Here is a 17,165-nt window from a genome sequence, read left to right as displayed (position 1 = left end):
GAAATGGAGTCTCAGATTCATTCTAACTGCCTTTGGGTCCTTGGGCGGGTGTTGTCAGCTCTCTGAATCTGTTTTCGCATCTTCAAAATGGGAATAACAGTCCTTCGCAAAGCTATTGTAAAGTTAAAATGAGATGTATTAAGTGGGAGTGTTTAATAAAAGATAATGTATTGTAAAATGTTTTTAAAAATTATGGCGGGCGCCTGTAGTCCCAGCTACTCGGGAGGCTGAGGCAGGAGAATGGCATAAACCCAGGAGGCGGAGCTTGCAGTGAGCTGAGATCCGGCCACTGCACTCCAGCCTGGGCGACAGAGCGAGACTCCGTCTCAAACAAACAAACAAACAAACAAAATTATTTTTATTGAGAAAGATTTGGGGAGCCAGCAGTGGTGGTGCATGCCTATAGACCCAGTTGTTTGAGAGGCTGAGGTGAGATGATCTCTTGAGCCCAGGAATATGAGGCTGTAGTGTGTGTCATGATCATGTCTGTGAGTAGTTACTACCTCCAGCCTGGGCAACAAAATGAGACCCCATCTCTTAAAATAAGAAGAAGGATAGAAGGATTTAGGATTTGGGTGCTTGTTACTACTATATGAAAAAGGCAAAGAATAAATGGAAGAAAATGAAAAGAGAGATAACTTGGGGGTATCCAAATTGTGCTGGTTCATCATCAAGAAGGGTGGATGAGACAATTTCTGGGAAGGGAACCTGGGAATTACTAGCAAGTCTATGAGCCAGGTGCAAAGAAGGAGCCCAGTTAGGAAAAGGGTTTCCTTTTCCATAGGCCTGTAGTACTGAGGGAACTACATATGGCTTGGGTATGTGGTGTGAAGAGCAAGAAACAGGTGTGATATTTTTTCTTTTTTTTTTTTTGAGACAGGGTCTTACACTCTGTTATTCAGGCTGGAGTGCAGAGGTGTAATCACAGCTCAATGCAGCCTCAACCTTCTGGGCTCAAGGGATTCTCCCTCCTCAGCCTACTGGGTAGCTGGGACTACAGGCATGCACCACCCTGCCCAGCTAATTAAACATTTTTTTTTTTTTTGGTAAAGACAGGGTCTTGCTGTGTTACTCAGGCTGGTCTCAAACTCCTGGCCTCAAGTGATTCTCCAGCGTTGCCTTCTCAAAGTGCTGAGGTTACAGGCATGAGCCACTGCACCTGGCCTAGGAATTATCTTGAAGGTCAGGGCTAGGGAAAGAGCCTGCAAAAGGAGAAGAACCTGTGCCAAACTCATGTGCTAAGTAGAATGACACTGACAATGATTGGCTGATACTTACCAAGCACTGTATGTACCAGGCATTGTGGTGTTTTACAGGCTGTATCTCATTTAATCTGCACAACATTTGAGGTGGTGATATTGCTGTTCCCACTTCACTGATGAGGAACCAGGAGCTTAGGGAAGTTAAGTCATCATAAGATCAGATCTTGTCCTGCCTAGCCGGAGATCTTAGCTTTCGATCACTTGAACCTTGTGAACTTACATCTCCACTTAGACAGTTTGTTTCTTCCATTTACTTTGGAGTAAAAACTACTTATGCATGTGAGCATACCAGAGGATGCAGTGATTGTGGTCTTGGAAGAGAAAGTGTGGGAAGGGCCATAATCCCAGAGAGAAAATTGTTTGAAAACACACACACACACACACACGTGCACATGCATGTGCATCATTTTCCTTGATTCCCTGTGTTGTAGTGGAAAATTTGCCAAGCAGTAATGGAAACCCAGATTGGCAGAGACCAGGAAAAGAGTGGTGAATTTTGGGTTGGGGGCTTCCCTACAGGAGCCGCATTTCTTCTCAGTGGTGTGTGGGTCCAGATCACAAGCTGTTCTCTAACGCACATTCACTTCTTCCTGATCAAAGCTTATTTCCAGAGCTCTGCAGGGCCTCTTACACATCCTGACCAGTTCCTGGCATGTGACCCTAATATATCACTCTTCATATTGCTTATTAACTGAACATGACAGTGCAGTTGAATGGAATGGGCCTGGGAGAGAAAAAAGAGGTTTTTTGTTTGTTTGTTTGTTTGTTTGTTTGTTTGTTTTTTACTGGTTAGAAGAATCATTTAATCTCAATATAAAAAAAGATTTATCAGTTTATTCCTTGAATCTTTTCTTGAGTCACCTCTTTATGACAACTGTACCAGGTACAGAGATGAATAAGTAACAGCCTCCAGTCCTAAGACCCCAGTATAAAAAATGTGTATATGATACATTGTGATTTTTACTGGAATAGAAATTCCAATAATTAAAGCTTCTCACAAGTAGAATAAATTTCAAAGTAAAGTCGTAAGCTTTCCCATCCTCGGAGTTTCAAGCAGATGCTGGATGATCGCTTGGTCATGATAGAGTAGACTGGATTCTAGCATTAGATGGGGATATGCACTACATGACTTGAAAAGATTCTCTTCCTGGGATGTTAAGACTGTATTAGTTTCTTTTTTTTTTTTTGAGATGGAGTTTCACTCTTTTTGCCCAGGCTGGAGTGCAGTGGTGCAATCTCAGCTCACCGCAACCTCTGCCTCCTGGGTTCAAGCGATTCTCCTGCCTCAGCCTCTCGAGTAGCTGGGATTACAGGCATGTGCCACCATGCCCGGCTAATTTTTGTATTTTTAGTAGAGGCGGGGTTTCTCCATGTTGGTCAGGCTGGTCTTGAACTCCCGACCTCAGGTGATCCACCTGCCTCGGCCTCCCAAAGTGCTGGGATTACAGGCGTGAGCCACGGCGCCCGGCAAGACTGTATTAGTTTCTGTAGTAGCTACAATGCTGTGGTAGTTCTGGGGTTAAGACAGAAGCAATGTGGCAGATATTCCTGGTTGCATCCACTGAATTCAATTTCTGCTTCTTAATTAGGAGAAATCCAGTTTTGTCCCAACTATGCCCAGCTTAAAGTACACAGCTTGCAGCTACAGGTGGGGTTTGTGGCACAATTCTGGCCAATGAGATTCAAGATCAAGTTACCAGGTGGGGCTCCTGGAAAAGCTATTAAACGGGGCTGAGTAAGGGCCTTTTTAGCTTTTATCTTTTGTCCTTCCTCCCATTTTTATTTTCTTATAGGAATAGAGCTGTGATGCCTGAGGTAGAAATATCTATTTTGTGACAAAAAACTACTTACTAAAGATGGCAGGATAGAAGGAGAGAAGAAACCTGTATCCCTGGTACTATTATAGAACCTCTTTACCAGCCTGGATTCCATGCATGGGGACTTTTTGTTACAGAAAAAAATAAACCACTATCCAGTTAAATCATTGTGACTGAATTTCTGTTCCCTTGCAGCTAAATATACTCTTAACTGACATAGATACATAATATAGTGGAAAACATTAGAAACCTGGATTCACATTTGTTTTTCATTATTTGTTATCTATGAGACATTAGGCAACCTACATGGATCTCACTGAATTTCAGTCTCCAAATATGTAATTGTTATTAATAGTATCTATCTTGCAGAGTTACTAGGTGGATTACATGAGATAATATGGGGTAAAATAGTCTAGCACAGTCCCTGGTACACAGAAGAACCTCAATAGATAAAAAAAAAACTGTGTAGTTGGACATGTCCCTAAATGAGGCCCTTGAGACCATTAAAATAGATGCTGATTTTACTGAGGGGCAGCCTTGCTCTTGGGATGCACATTGATACATACTTGGGATGATCCATTGATGGGTGGAAAGATAATGTTAAAAATTATATTTAGATCTATTTTCATTTTATCTTTTGAATATTTTAATTCTGAGTATGTTCTATGTATAGGTGCAGAAACACAGAGTACAATTTATGAATAAAAAATTAAATATATGGGGTGTATAATAAAAAAGCTTTGGAGACCACTTTAAGCATTGTTTACATTATTATCACTTGGGTTGCTTGTTGGAAAAAGAAAATTTCCAGGCCCCCCTGTATCAGTGGCTCTATGATGGGAACTTGGAAACTTAAAAACCTGCTGAGATGATTCTTATATTAACCCAAGTTTTAGAATCACTTATTAGAGGGATTTCTCTTTCTATTCCTAAGAGTCATGGTGCTAATTTTTATAGAATTCTGAGCCCTTAATATTTAGTTTCTTTCCTAGCTGCATGTAGTAGCATAACACTGATAAACTCATGATTAATATTCAGGGTTATTAAGCCTGAACCTCAAATACATCTGCTTGACTCTAGACCTGCCAAAAGTAAAATTAGAAAGTAGGTAAGATTTATCTTCTTGACCTTTGTTTCCTCGTTTCAGATCCTCCTCCTCCTGCAGGCTCACCATGCCTTCAAAATAACTCAGGGTTCTGCGAGACTCTTCACTCCTCCTACTGCTCTCTATTGAGGTTGGATCATGTGCCCATAATCCAAGAGATTTCCTTCAAATCTCTGTACCAGGTGAAACCACCCTTGTGGTAATAATGAACAACTGAGGGAGACAGTCTGGGTAATAAATGAAAAGAGCCTGGGTTTGGGAATTATTCATATAACAAACACTTAAAAATACATACTGAAGCCTTTTTATGTGACAGGCACCATCCTCGGCACTGTGAATCTAAAATTAGAAGTGGCTGGTGCAGGCCGGGTGTGGTGGCTCACGCCTGTAATTCCAACACTTTGGGAGGCTGAGGCAGGAAGATTCCTTGAGGTCAGGAGTTCAAGACTTGCCTGGCCAACATGAAACCCCATCTCTACTAAAAATACAAAAATTAGTAGTGGTGGTGCGCACCTGTAATCCCAGCTACTTGGGAGGCTGAGGCGGGAGAATCACTTGAACCTGAAAGGTGGTGGTTGCAGTGAGCTGAGATTGCGCCTCTGCATTCCAGCCAGGGCTGCAGAATGAGGCTCCATCTAAAAAAAAAAAAAAAAAAAAAGTGGCTGATGTAGCAGTGCAATGCAGTGGTGTTTATAACCAATTGATCACAACCAGTAACAGATTTCTTTGTTCCTTCCCGTTCCCACTGCTTCATTTGACTAAATTAAAAATAAAATAAAATTAGAGTCAATTACTGTTATTCTTACTTTAAAAGCATGTGAAGATTAATGTGGAGAAACACACAAAAACCATTCATGACCACGAAGTGACTGCTTTTGTATAGGTATGAACAAAAACACAGGCAAAGACTGTGCCATTCTGCTTGGGGGAGACATGAATGGCTTCCAGAAAAGGTATCACATGAGCTGAAGATGGGGAGTTTGCCAAGGGAGAGAAGAGTGGTTTAGCCAGAGGACTTGGCTGGGCAAAGACCCAGAACAGAAGACATCTGGAGGATTCTAGAGACTTGAAGTGGTTTGGTTTTTCTGTAGCATTAGGTTTGTGGTGGGAATGTCAGGAAATGTGAGTAGGGCTCAACTATGCCTTGCAAAGGAGTTAGGTTTCATACTGTTAGCAACTGGGATCCTTGGAAGGATTTTGAGGCAGAGAGATACCATCAGATTTATGTGTTATAAAGATCACTCTGGCAGCAGAATGGAGGCTACATTGCAGGCAACCTCAGCTTAGAGAGAGAAAGACCAGTCAGAAATCTAGGTCTTGACCAGGTGAGAGACAATGATGGGGTGGAGAGGAGGGAATGGATTTGAAAGATAATAACAGGCTCAGATCAATAGGACTTGGTGATTAACCTCATGTGAGCTGAGAGGGATTCAGGTTTCTAGCTCTAGCAATTAGGTGAATAGTAGAGCCATTTCGCTGAAATAGGATTCTGGAGGAGGCGGCACTGCCTCCCTCCGCTGACCCTGGTTCTGCCACTCACTAGCTGTCTGCACCTGATAAGTTACTTGAATTTTCTAAGTCTCATTTCTCTTCAACTATAAAATGAAGTTGTGACCGTAGCTGTAATGATATGTAGGGGACACTCCATCCATGAAGACTACCAACAATAACAATCAATGTATTTTACTTTCTCCAAGTAACACAATGCTTTACTGTAGTAAAAAACGCATACACCTTCAGAAAGCCTTGGATTATGTGCATATATATAGTCGTATTGACTTGTATCTGCATAAAGAAGCAGTGGAAGGACATCCAAAGGACTATTTCATAATAGTTACAGGTGCATGGGCTGGGGAGGATGGGGAGGACGAAGATAGGTACAGGTACAAGTTTTTTCAGTAGGTTCCCTTTCATATTGTTTTAATTTTTGAGCCATGGTTGTATCACCTATTTAAAAATATAAAAATAAGGTTGATGGGCGCAGCAAACCACCATGGCACATGTATACCTATGTAACAAACCTGCACATTCAGCACAAGTATCCTGGAACTTAAAGTAAAATTATTAAATAAAATAAAATAAAATACATAAAAGTTAAAACAATTTCAGGCAAGTGTTCAATGGTTCTCACCAAAAGGCCTTGGGTTCTTTTACCCCCATTTTTTTTTTTGCTTAACCTGTGTACTTTCTGGAGTTTTTCTCCCAACTTTTCCTCTTGGCTAACTCCCACTTCACCTCAGGTCTTGGCTCAAATATCACTTTCTTCCCTTATCCTCACTTTCTCTGCTATCCCGTGTTCATTACATTTTCCTCTCCTGTTTTCGCATGGGGTGTTACGAGAACTGCTGCTATGATTTTTCTCACATTGGGCTGTAATTGTTGATTAACTTGTCCTTCTACCCATTTGACTATGAACCTTTTGGCTCTATTCGTGTCTTATAATAAATGTTCAAGAAATTTTTGTTGAATGAATCCTGCCATGTAGGTATAGTGACCTTATACTATGGAATTCTAGAGACAGCTTCAATTTCAAGCATTTGTTCCTTTGTTTCCTTAAGCACTACTCAGGCCAATGTACTGATTCTTCCTTTTCTCCCTTCTTTCCTCCCTATCTCCCTACTTCCTTCCCTTCCCTTCCGTTCCCTTCCGTTCCCTTCCGTTCCCTTCCGTTCCCTTCCCTTCCCTTCCCTTCCCTTCCCTTCTCTTCCCTTCCCCTCCTCCCTCCCTCTCCTCCCTCCCTCCTTCCCTCCTTCCCTCCTTTTTTTTCTTTCTTTTTCTTTTCTTCCTTTTTCTAAAATACACACAAAGGTGATCATCTATTCTGGTCTTAATTGTAGTTGCTGAGTAAGAAGTAGAAATCTTTCAGCTATGATGTTGACACAAACAAAGGGAAAAATTATTTTTATATAGTCCTAGGGCTGAAGGGAAACCAGGGGACTTAAAAGAAATTTAGAAGCTGTGTCGCTATGTTGCTATGTAGACTGTGAGCTCTTTCAAAGCAGAGATGGCATCTTTTCTACTTTTGTGCCCCTGGTATATTGCACATGACCTGGGACCTAGTATGTGCTCAATAAATGAGTGCTAAACTTAATTACAAAAATTAACATGGCATATTTTGCCTTCTCTTGAGAATTTTTGTCTGAAGTTGAAGAACTCTGTATTTTGAAAATTAAATTAAATCTATACCGAAGTAGGAAAATGGTAAAGAGTATGGAATTGAGGGATAGATAGACCTGGATTCAAATTCACATTCTGTTTTCATCATTAACTGTAACTACATGGCCATAGCTAAATCACTTAACTCATCTGAGCCTGTCCTCATTTAATCACACACACACACACACAGTCTCCCATGGTTATTAAAATAATTAAATGAGATAACCTAAGTAAAGGCCTTAGCACATGCTGAACACTTGGTACTTGCTCATTGTTATTTCATTGAACATGTTATGCTCAGCATGTTATCTAGCTAATATATGCAAAGTTTTGCAAGGCCATGCCAAAGGCACAGGTCTTAAAATTATAAAAGCTGAAGGAACTCCAACAAATAGAGGACATAATTAGGGAAGAGAGACTGGATCAGAAGCCAGTCAGCTAAGTGTACTTGCTTTTCAAATTGTGTTCTTTTGTTAAGACTAAAATTGGAAGACAGGAGAAGCAGGGCTTTTGGAATTGTGGATACCAAGCACCACTAAATGATTAAAGCAAAGTGCAGTGCTGGCTGGTGGCCGTGGGCTTGTTATCTTGGAAGTGCAGCCCTTGTGTCCTCTATCTGATTTATTTTCAATAATTTTTTTTTTTTTTTGTGGGTGGGGAAGAAAGGGGCGGGATGACAAAGAAAGGCTGGAAGATACACAGGAGAGATATTTGAGGGGAGGAGCAAATAGACTAATATTCTCAGTGCTTTTAAACTCATTGATTGCCAGGAGCCTGGGTGAGGCAAATCATTGGTTTATTCAGCTTTTATTCAGCTCAGTGCCCTGTTGACAACACAATGTGTCTGAGTCACAGGAGGTCAAGTGACTGTAGCTTCTCTGATGAGTCACTGTCTTGCTTCCACTAATGTATCTGTGGCTGGGGCCAATTTGTTTACTGAGAGAAAGCTACAGCTGTCTGCAGGTACAGATATTTGTACTCCAGAACTTACCAGCAGAGCTGAGCAGGGTGGATGTGAGGAGCTTTTGCACTCCTGGAAGGTCCTCACGGGTAACAGCCAGTGGGAGCTGCTTGATGTGATGTGATGATGCTCTTTCTTTTGATTTGGTATCAAGAGAAGCAACTGCTTAGAATTAGAGCCCAGAGGATTGAGCAAGGGTTAGAAGGTGGGAACAGGACTAACATATCACCCAGGAACCCAGTAAGACACATGGCATAGTCACAGTGGGCAACTGAAGAGTGCTGGGTAGAGAGACTATTCACAAGGGTGTGAGCAGGGTTCAGGGAAACCAGCAAGGGATGGTGTAAGGTCTCAGAGAAAGCAAGTGTGGGGAGCCATTACTTGGCTGATGAAGCAAGAGTGGGGAGAGTGGCTATTTGAGCAGGGGGGAGTAGAAGTTGGAGAAAGTCACCTGAGAGGAGCGGTGACCATCATCTCAAGGCCACACGCAACTTAGAGTGAACCAACAGGGATGGAGTCAGGGTTATACATACCCACTTCACTGTCCTCCCACTCTCCCATTGGAGACCCTTCCATTGGCCACATCTTACCAAAAGTCAGAGAGAAGGGAGTTGTTGATGTTGGCCACGCAGACCAGCTCCTGAGGAAGACAGCAGGGTGGAGAAGCTGGAGAGTGGCTCTGGGGGGATGCAGAAAACATCTAGCACAAGTCACTAGCTAGACAAGCCAGTTACCTCATGTGGGTCTCAGTTTTATTCATCAGTGAAATGGGAAAATCACTCTACCTTCTTGGCAGCGTTGTGAGAGTGGAGTTAGATAAAAGGATTTGAAAGGCCCTGAAGTGCTCTGCAAATGTTGAGTATGAAGTTGCTCTACAGCTGCTACTTTTCACGGAGAAGGGAAACACTATGTTACTCAAGTAAATTCCTTCCCTCCTGGTTGGTTCACCACCCCTTCTTGAGATCTTACTTTGCATGTAGCACATACTGGATGCCAGGAGTGAGCATGGGGAACAAAGATGGGTGGGCTATAAAAAAATGTGATGACAGTTGTAAGACATAGCCAATGCTCCCTCAATAGCCTATAATATAGTTACAAAGAAAGATATGAATAGGTGTGTAGAGTGTGTGTGTGTGTGTGTGTGTATGTGTCTGTATGTGTATTCATATATCAATGTATGAAATGCATAGAAAGATATGAAGGTAATTATCTATGTAATCATCCATTTATCTATCCATCCATCTACACAAAGTAATGCAACCACATATGCAAAATGAAACAATACATATAGAAATAATTAGAACTGGATAGGAACAATAAAAAAGGGTGTTCAGAAGAATAGAGTTTTGCATTGGAAACTAGGTCTTGAGGTGCCAACCTACCGACCTGTTGGGGATGTTATTGTCTGTCCAGGTTTAGAAGTAGACTTTTAAAGAAAGAGAGTAAAGTATTTAAATTTTTTGAGTTTATATATTTGCTTATTATTCTTTTTATCTCCAATGCTTGGAACAGTATTTTAAAGGCCCTCAAGAAGTGTTTATTAAATGAATCAGTTAACAAAAAAGGTATTTGTACTACTTTATTAAATGGGAGAAGAAAATACATTTAATAACAACGCCTTCCTATAGCGTGGTCTCTATAATTCTTCCAATGCTGTTTGAAATACTGTACCACTGAGGCCACAGAAGACACAGTGATTGAGCTTAGCATATGCTTTAGGTAAGTGATTTGTGTAAGATTAATGTGTGCATAGGTGCAATCTCAAAATTTCAAGACAGAAAATGACTGTTCTTTGGGAGATGTTTAGTTTATTAAGAGCCTATGGCATGGCAGACATGCATGTCCTACCCATGCTTCTGGAGCTCAGTAGAAAGAAGTTGAGTGAGGTTGGTGATAGTTTCCTCATATGCTTGTCAGGTTATTGCAAAGCTTAAAAATAGTGTTCCTTTTCTGCCATGGGCTTGAAAACAAACAAACAAACAAAAACAAACAAAACAAAAATAGTGTTTAGCACTCAAATACCTTTGCATAAATATTAATAGTCTAGGACTCAGGGTGTGGTAATAAAAGGGAAAGTTGAAGTAACACCATCTAAACCTTTCTAGGCAAATGTAAGTGGAAATCATACTGGTGTGGGACTATTCAGAATCAGTGCTGCAGATGCAGAGAGCACTGGCTCTGAGCCCATGGGGCACAGCCCAGAGAACAGAGCTCTGCAGCAAGGCCAAGGCTTCTTGGTCTTTGGATAAGTTGATAACTCGTAGGAGCTCTTGGGATTGTCTGAAGGTTGTGGGGGAAAAGCACAGCCTGCACCTACCATCAGCTCCCTGCAGAAGAAAGAAGAGAACATGGCCCATTCAAAGTCAGATTTTTTTCCAGCCCTGCTCTCTTCCCCAGTCTCCACGCGGCAGGCATGCAAGGCGGAAATCAGGCTTCCAATGACCAAAGAAAAACTGTGCCACATCCCAATCTAAATCAAGGCTGTCAAGCTTTGATCAAGGGCTGTGGATGATACAGGGTTTATATGTATAGATGGGGCCTCTCTGTTGATTATTTAAATTCAGGTAACAGTCACAAAACATAGAATCATTTAAAAGTATACAATTCGGTGGCATTTAGTAAGTTCACTGAGTTGTGCAACCATCATCACTATCTAGCTCCAAGACATTTTATTTTCATCACCCCAAAAGGAAATGCAATATACATTAAGTAGTTGCTTCCCATTCTCCCCCGAATCCTATTTCTGGTAACCACCAATCTGATTTGTCTCTAGGGATTTATCTATTCTGGATGTTTCATATCAGTGGAATAATATAAAACGTGATCTTTTGTGTCTGGCTTTTTTCACTTAGCATAATGTTTCCAACGTTCATCCATGTTGTAACATGTTGTGCTTCATCCGACACATTTTTTGGCTGAATAATATTCCACTGTATGGATGTACCACATTTTGTTTATCTTTTATCAGTTGATGGATATTTGGGTTATTTCTACTTTTTGGCTATTGTGAATAGTGCTGCTACAAACATTTGTGTACAAGATTTTTTAAAATACCCGTTTTCAATTATTTTGGGTATATATCTAGAAGTGGAATTGCTAGGTCATATAATAATTTGAGTTTAACTTATTGAGGAGCCACCAAACTGTTTTCCACAGTAACAGCACCATTTTACATTCCAACTAGCAATGTATGATGGTCCTAATTTCTCCACATCTTTGCCAACACTTATTTTCCATTTAAAAATTGTTAGCTATCCTAGTGCATATGAAGTAGTTTCTCATTGTGATTTTGACTTGCTTTTCCTGGTGACTAATGATGTTGAACATCTTTTCATTCCCTGTTGCATTTTAACTCAACCAAAGTATTTTAAATATATGTCTTTTTTTTCCCTTGAGTAGATCTGTAGCAGGATTTAGATGGTATATTCTCACATGTAGATTTTATTCAGCTCTCTTTGAGTCACATGGAGAAGGCTACCATTTGCAAATAGAGCCTAACAAACATTCCTAGATGATGGTGTGGATATGGAAACAGATGAAGGACTCTCTCAGAGGCAACATTTATTAAAACTATGCTATTAATGGAACTTTTTTTTTTTGCTTTGAAGTTTTATTTTAAAATATGCCCTAGAAAGACAAATGGATCAAATAGCAAACCCTCACTTGGTGGGCTTGAGCATCTCTTAAAGTGGAGCAACCAAAACCCATGAGTTTCCATCTTAACTTTGTTGCTGGGTAATCTCTGATTTTTGGCAAGACTTCCAACTTGTATTTAATGTTAAGATATCCCTCTATGCTTCATTTCTCATCAGTTCACATGTGGAGGATGATGAACTCTTGCAAAGTCTTGTGGGAGACCCACAGATAAACTTATTATGGTGAAGTGTTGAGGATCTTCTCATGTGAGCCATCGATTTCAACATCTCTGGCTTGGACTGGATTTCTCCTTCACTTGGCCATCACCCCTTTCTGATGCGCATTTTTTGAGGCAAATGGACAAGGTAATGTGTGTTCCATGTGAGCAGGAGAAAACTGAGCATCCCAGGAATAGTCTCACATCACAGTTAGGTTTTTTATCTGCAAAAATAGATTTATACTAAAACAGAGAAATGTGGAAAATGATATGAAAATAGAAACCATATTGTGTGCTACCTTTCTTAATAAGTAGGTTAACTCTCTAGAATTGTTAAGTTTAGATGAGTTCAGAAACTATATAATTTAGCACCCACATTCTCAACTGACCTAGCACTGGCCCAGGTATTGGGGTGATGTCTGCAATCAGGCTCTTCTTGGTAGTAATTTATTTTTCCCACTACTAGTAATCAACCTCCCTTCCCTAATACTTAAAATTTCTCCTGATAATTAAAAACATTCTAAGATGTTTTAAATTGAGAGCTGAGACTAAATCTTTAGGCAATTAAAAAATTTCAGGGTCACTCTGAAGAATAATACTTCTCTCACCCTGCCAGTCATACTCAGCTTTTCCTGAGCTAATCACTTAGTTAGTAGGGTCCTAGCTGGGGGCCCTTTGTAGGCTTTGTGGAACATACCTGAATAAAAATAGTCAGAATAACTGTTTTTCCTGGAGGTAAAGTTATGTTAAAATGATTACCTTGGTAGCAGAAGAAGACAGCTAAGAAGGGTTGATGATCTCCAGATAGAAGGTCATGATAAAGTTGCTAAAATCTGTTGTCTCCTTTCCACCATCTCCTGTTAGCAACATATAAGGTCAAACATTCTTGCCACAGAAATAAATGAGGCCAATAAATAGTCATTGGATAAATCTACTTTAGATGTTTTGATAATTTTTTTTTTACAGATGAGTTACAAGGACTTTCCAAATATGGCCATTATCTTTAGCAGTACTAGCGATGTCTTTATTTCCCTTTCTCTGTAGTTTCTTACCTCTGTGTTTTCTTAAGTGAAAACTTCTGTGAGTTCGTAAGTGCCATCTGTAATCACACTGATTTTGAGTTGTTAGAAACTGGTCTTGAGCATTCTGCAATAGATGCCATCAAAGGGCCAGGACATATTAAGAATATAGTGGGATCTCATTCCTACATTCTTATTTGGATACTATCTGTTTGACAGAAATGTTCTTTTTTTTTTCCTGGTATAATAACCAGATAAGTACACTGTAGTTTGTTTTATTTTGTATTTTCCCTAAATCTGGCAAATCTACTTCCTGAGCTCTTAGCTAAACTATACTTCCCAGTGGATGTGGCCATGTGACTGAGTCCCACCAGTGAAATTTTTGTAGATGTGATGGGCCACTTCTAAGACTGGCCCACGAAAACCTCCCATATGTGCTCCTGCATGTTCTTTCCATTTTTGTTTGGTTAGGATGGAGAAAACTTCTAGGGTGACTTTGGAAGCTACATGTTGAAGAAAACAGAGGTTCTATTAGACTTGACTTCATGGAGGAAGACCTCCTCACCCTATCTACTTTCCCTGTACTGTTATGCAAGCAAAAAATACTTTTATATTGTTGTTGGACTCTTGTACATTTTGTGATCTATTACATTTGCTGCATAAATGGCCTACTTAACCGATAAAGATATGCAGTGAGTTAAATCATTTTGTTGGTACGTAAATTACTAGATAGGGAGAAAACTTAACATGGAACAGCTAACTTGATAATATGGGAATTACCCATAATTTCTAAAAGCAATGCTACAAAAGTGTCTCACTAGGCTTCTATTGTGTAATAGATGACTCTGAAACTTATTGTTTTCTGGGGATTCCAAAAGGAGAGAGGTAGGGAGGGCAGAAAGGGTTGAAAATCTACCTATTGGGTACTGTGTCACCTACCTGGGCTATGAGATCATTAGAAGCCCAAACCACAGCATCATGCAATATACCCACATAACAAACTTGCACATGTACCCCCGCCAAAACTAAAAGTTTTAAAATGTTTTTAAAAATGTCTTGAAACAACAACCATTTTATTATTTCTCTTAGGAATTTGCGAAGGACTCAGCTGAATGCTGATCAGGATATTTATTGTGCAGTTCAATTCAGTAGGCATTTAATGTGGAAGCTGATCTTTATAATTTGTGCTGTGGAGGGAAGTCAGCAAAGTAAGTGTCATGATTCTGGCCATCAAGAAGCTTACAATACTGCCAGACTTGTACACCTGAATAGGTACAAAATAATATAGAACACCTAGTTAAGATGTTAAAATCATTCCTTTAGCAAATATGTAAGCATCTACAATGTGGCAGGCATTCTACTAGGTGCTGGGTATATAGCTGTGAACCAACTGACCAACCAACCAAACAAAAAGTCTTACTTCGTGGAGTTTACTTTCAGGAGTCTGTGTGTCAAACAGGAAAAATACAATAACAACCAATAAAACAGTTAATTATATGGGATATTAGAAGATGATAAGAGCCATGAAGAAAAACAAAACAGGGAGAATAGAAAGTGTGTCTGATAGAGTATAATTAAAACCCTTTTTCTGAGTTCTTTTTTTTTTTTTTGTATTTTTGTATTGTTTTGTTTTTTTGAGACTTGCTCTGTCACCCAGGTTGGAGTGCAGTGGCACAGTCTTTGTTCACTGCAGCCTCAAACTCCTGGGCTCAAGAGATGGTACTGCCCAAGCCTCCAGAGTAGCTGGGACTACAGGTTTGAGCCACTATAGCCAACGGAATTCAGCTTTTTATTGAACATGTCATAAAAGACCAAAGCTCTTGTCCTCAACAGACTCCTCAGATTCTTTATTTGCTTCCGCTTTTTTCTCTGTGGTTAAGGCAGTGGTGGTGGAGAGGGCAGGACCTCCTGCTGGTGCAGCACCAGCTGCTGGAGCAGGTCCACCGGCCCCTTCATTGCAGATGAGGCTCCTGATGCAGACATTGACCAGGGCCTTTGCAAACAAGCCAGGCTGAAAAGCTTTAACGTTTACATTAGCTGCTTTAATGAGGGCATTGATCTTATCCTCCCTGATGGTCACTTAATTCTCATGTAGAATGAAGGCCGAATAGATGCAGGCAAGCTGGGAGATTAAGGCCATAGTGTGGGCAAGCCCCTCACCTCCATGCAGGCTTAGCTTCCTGGGAAGGGTGCAGAACCTTGGTGGCAGCAGAGAAAAGGACAATTTCAAGAACAATGTCAAATAAGATGTTCCTGAGAAAGTAACATTTGAGAAAAGACTTTAAAAGGAGGGGAGAGGATGAGCTTCATGACTACTGGAACAAGAGCGTTTCAAGCAGAGGGAAGAGCACGTGAGAAAACCCTCATGAAGAGTTGTATTGGGTATTTTCAAGAAACAAGAAAGTCACTATGGCTATAGCAAAGTGAGTGAAGGGCAGAGGTGGAGACAAAGTCAAAGTGGGAACAGGAGAGTAGGGGACAAATAGCAAAGGCTCTTTAGGTCTTTGTAAGGACTTACTTAGGCTTTTGGTCTGAGTCAGATGGGCAGCCATTGGAGAGCTTTGAGTAGAGGGGTGACAAGACAAGGATTACTTTGGCTGCTGCACTGGGAATAGTAGGAGGGTAAAGATAGAAGTAGGGAGGCCAGCTAGGAAGCCATGGTAATCATCTAGACACTAAATGCTTGCTTAGACCAGGGCATAATAGAAGAAATGGTGAGAAGTAACCAGGTTTTGAAGATAGAGTCAGTGGGATTTCTTGATGAACTGGATATGTGGTGTGAGAAAAAGAGAGGTCAGGAATGACCATGCTTTTTGCTTGAGAAACTCAAAAGGTAGAGTTTTCATTAATTAGAATAGGTCAGAAAAATGACAGATTGAATGCTGACTGGAAAATAGCATGTTTGAATGCTGTTGGAATGATCCAACAGAGAGGAAAAAAAAGTAATGATGTGGTAAACAAGAGAGAATATCTGTAATCAAATAATGAAAGTAGAATCTAGTGCATATATGCAGACAGTCATAGGCAGAGATTTGGATGGTCCATCTACAGAAGCACTAGGAAAGGAAGAGTATATGGTGCAGAAGCTGGTGAGTTTGTATTGAGATAATGGGAAATAACAGAATTTCTCTTTTGATTTTTTCTATTTTCTCAGTGAAATAGGATACGATTTGCCATTTGAGAATAAGGATGTGGGAAGAAGCATGGGAGGTCTCAGGAGAGAAGAGAAAAGTATGAAATTGTCATCTAGAAGAGTAAGAGAGTGAATGAACCATGGAAAGGCAGTAGTATTACTGGGTTCATTTGAGATTCAAAGTCATTAACAAAAAATGATTCCTGTCAACCTGTATATTAGTCCATTCTTACACTGCTATGAAGAAATACCCAAGACTGGGTAATTTTTAAAGAAGAGAGGTTTAATTGACTTACAGCTCCACATGGCTGGGGAGGCCTCAGGGAACTTACAATATGGTGGAAGGCACCTCTTTACAGGGTGATAGGAGAGAGAATGAGTGCAAGCAGGGGAAATTCCATATGCTTATAAAACCATCAGATCTCATGAGACTTACTATCATGAGAACAGCATGGGGGAAACTGCCCCCATGATCCAATTACCTCCAACTTGTCCCACCCTTGACACATGGGGATTATGGGGATTACAATACAAGGTGAAATTTGGGTGAGGAACGGAGCCAAATCATATTATTCTGCCCCTGGCCCCTCCCACATCTCATGTTCTCACATTTCAAAACACAATCATGCCTTTCCAACCATCCCCCATAGTCTTAACTCATTCCAGTATTAAAAAGTCCAAGTCCAAAGTCTCATCTGAGACAAGGCAAGTCCCTTCCATCTATGAGCCCGTAAAATCAAAAGCAAGTTAGTTATTTCCTAGGTAAAATGAGGGTACAGGCATTGGGTAAATACACCCATTCCAAATGGGAAAAATTGGCCAAAACAAAGGGTCTATAGGCCCCATGTGTTTCCAAAAT

General features: G+C 40.4%; 1 protein-coding gene and 1 pseudogene across 1 annotated transcript in view; one reads left to right on the top strand and one right to left on the bottom strand.

The window, feature by feature from the left end:
* Positions 1-12,302, top strand: part of EEF1AKNMT (eEF1A lysine and N-terminal methyltransferase) — a 41,580-nt gene extending 29,278 nt beyond the window's left edge. Inside the window, exon 8 of the mRNA XM_021934078.2 lies at positions 12,114-12,302. Within this exon, the coding sequence (XP_021789770.2) occupies positions 12,114-12,169 (56 nt within the window). The 3' untranslated portion in view covers positions 12,170-12,302. The remainder of the gene's footprint in view (positions 1-12,113) is intronic.
* A 2,672-nt stretch (positions 12,303-14,974) lies between these two features.
* On the bottom strand, positions 14,975-15,313 carry LOC116275438 (annotated as a pseudogene).
* Positions 15,314-17,165: the final 1,852 nt, after the last annotated feature.

This window comes from Papio anubis, chromosome 1 (assembly GCF_008728515.1).
Source record: "Papio anubis isolate 15944 chromosome 1, Panubis1.0, whole genome shotgun sequence".
Lineage (NCBI taxonomy): Eukaryota > Metazoa > Chordata > Mammalia > Primates > Cercopithecidae > Papio > Papio anubis.
The sequence above is the reverse complement of the archived record's forward strand: the minus strand, read 5'-3'. Positions and strand labels throughout refer to the sequence as shown.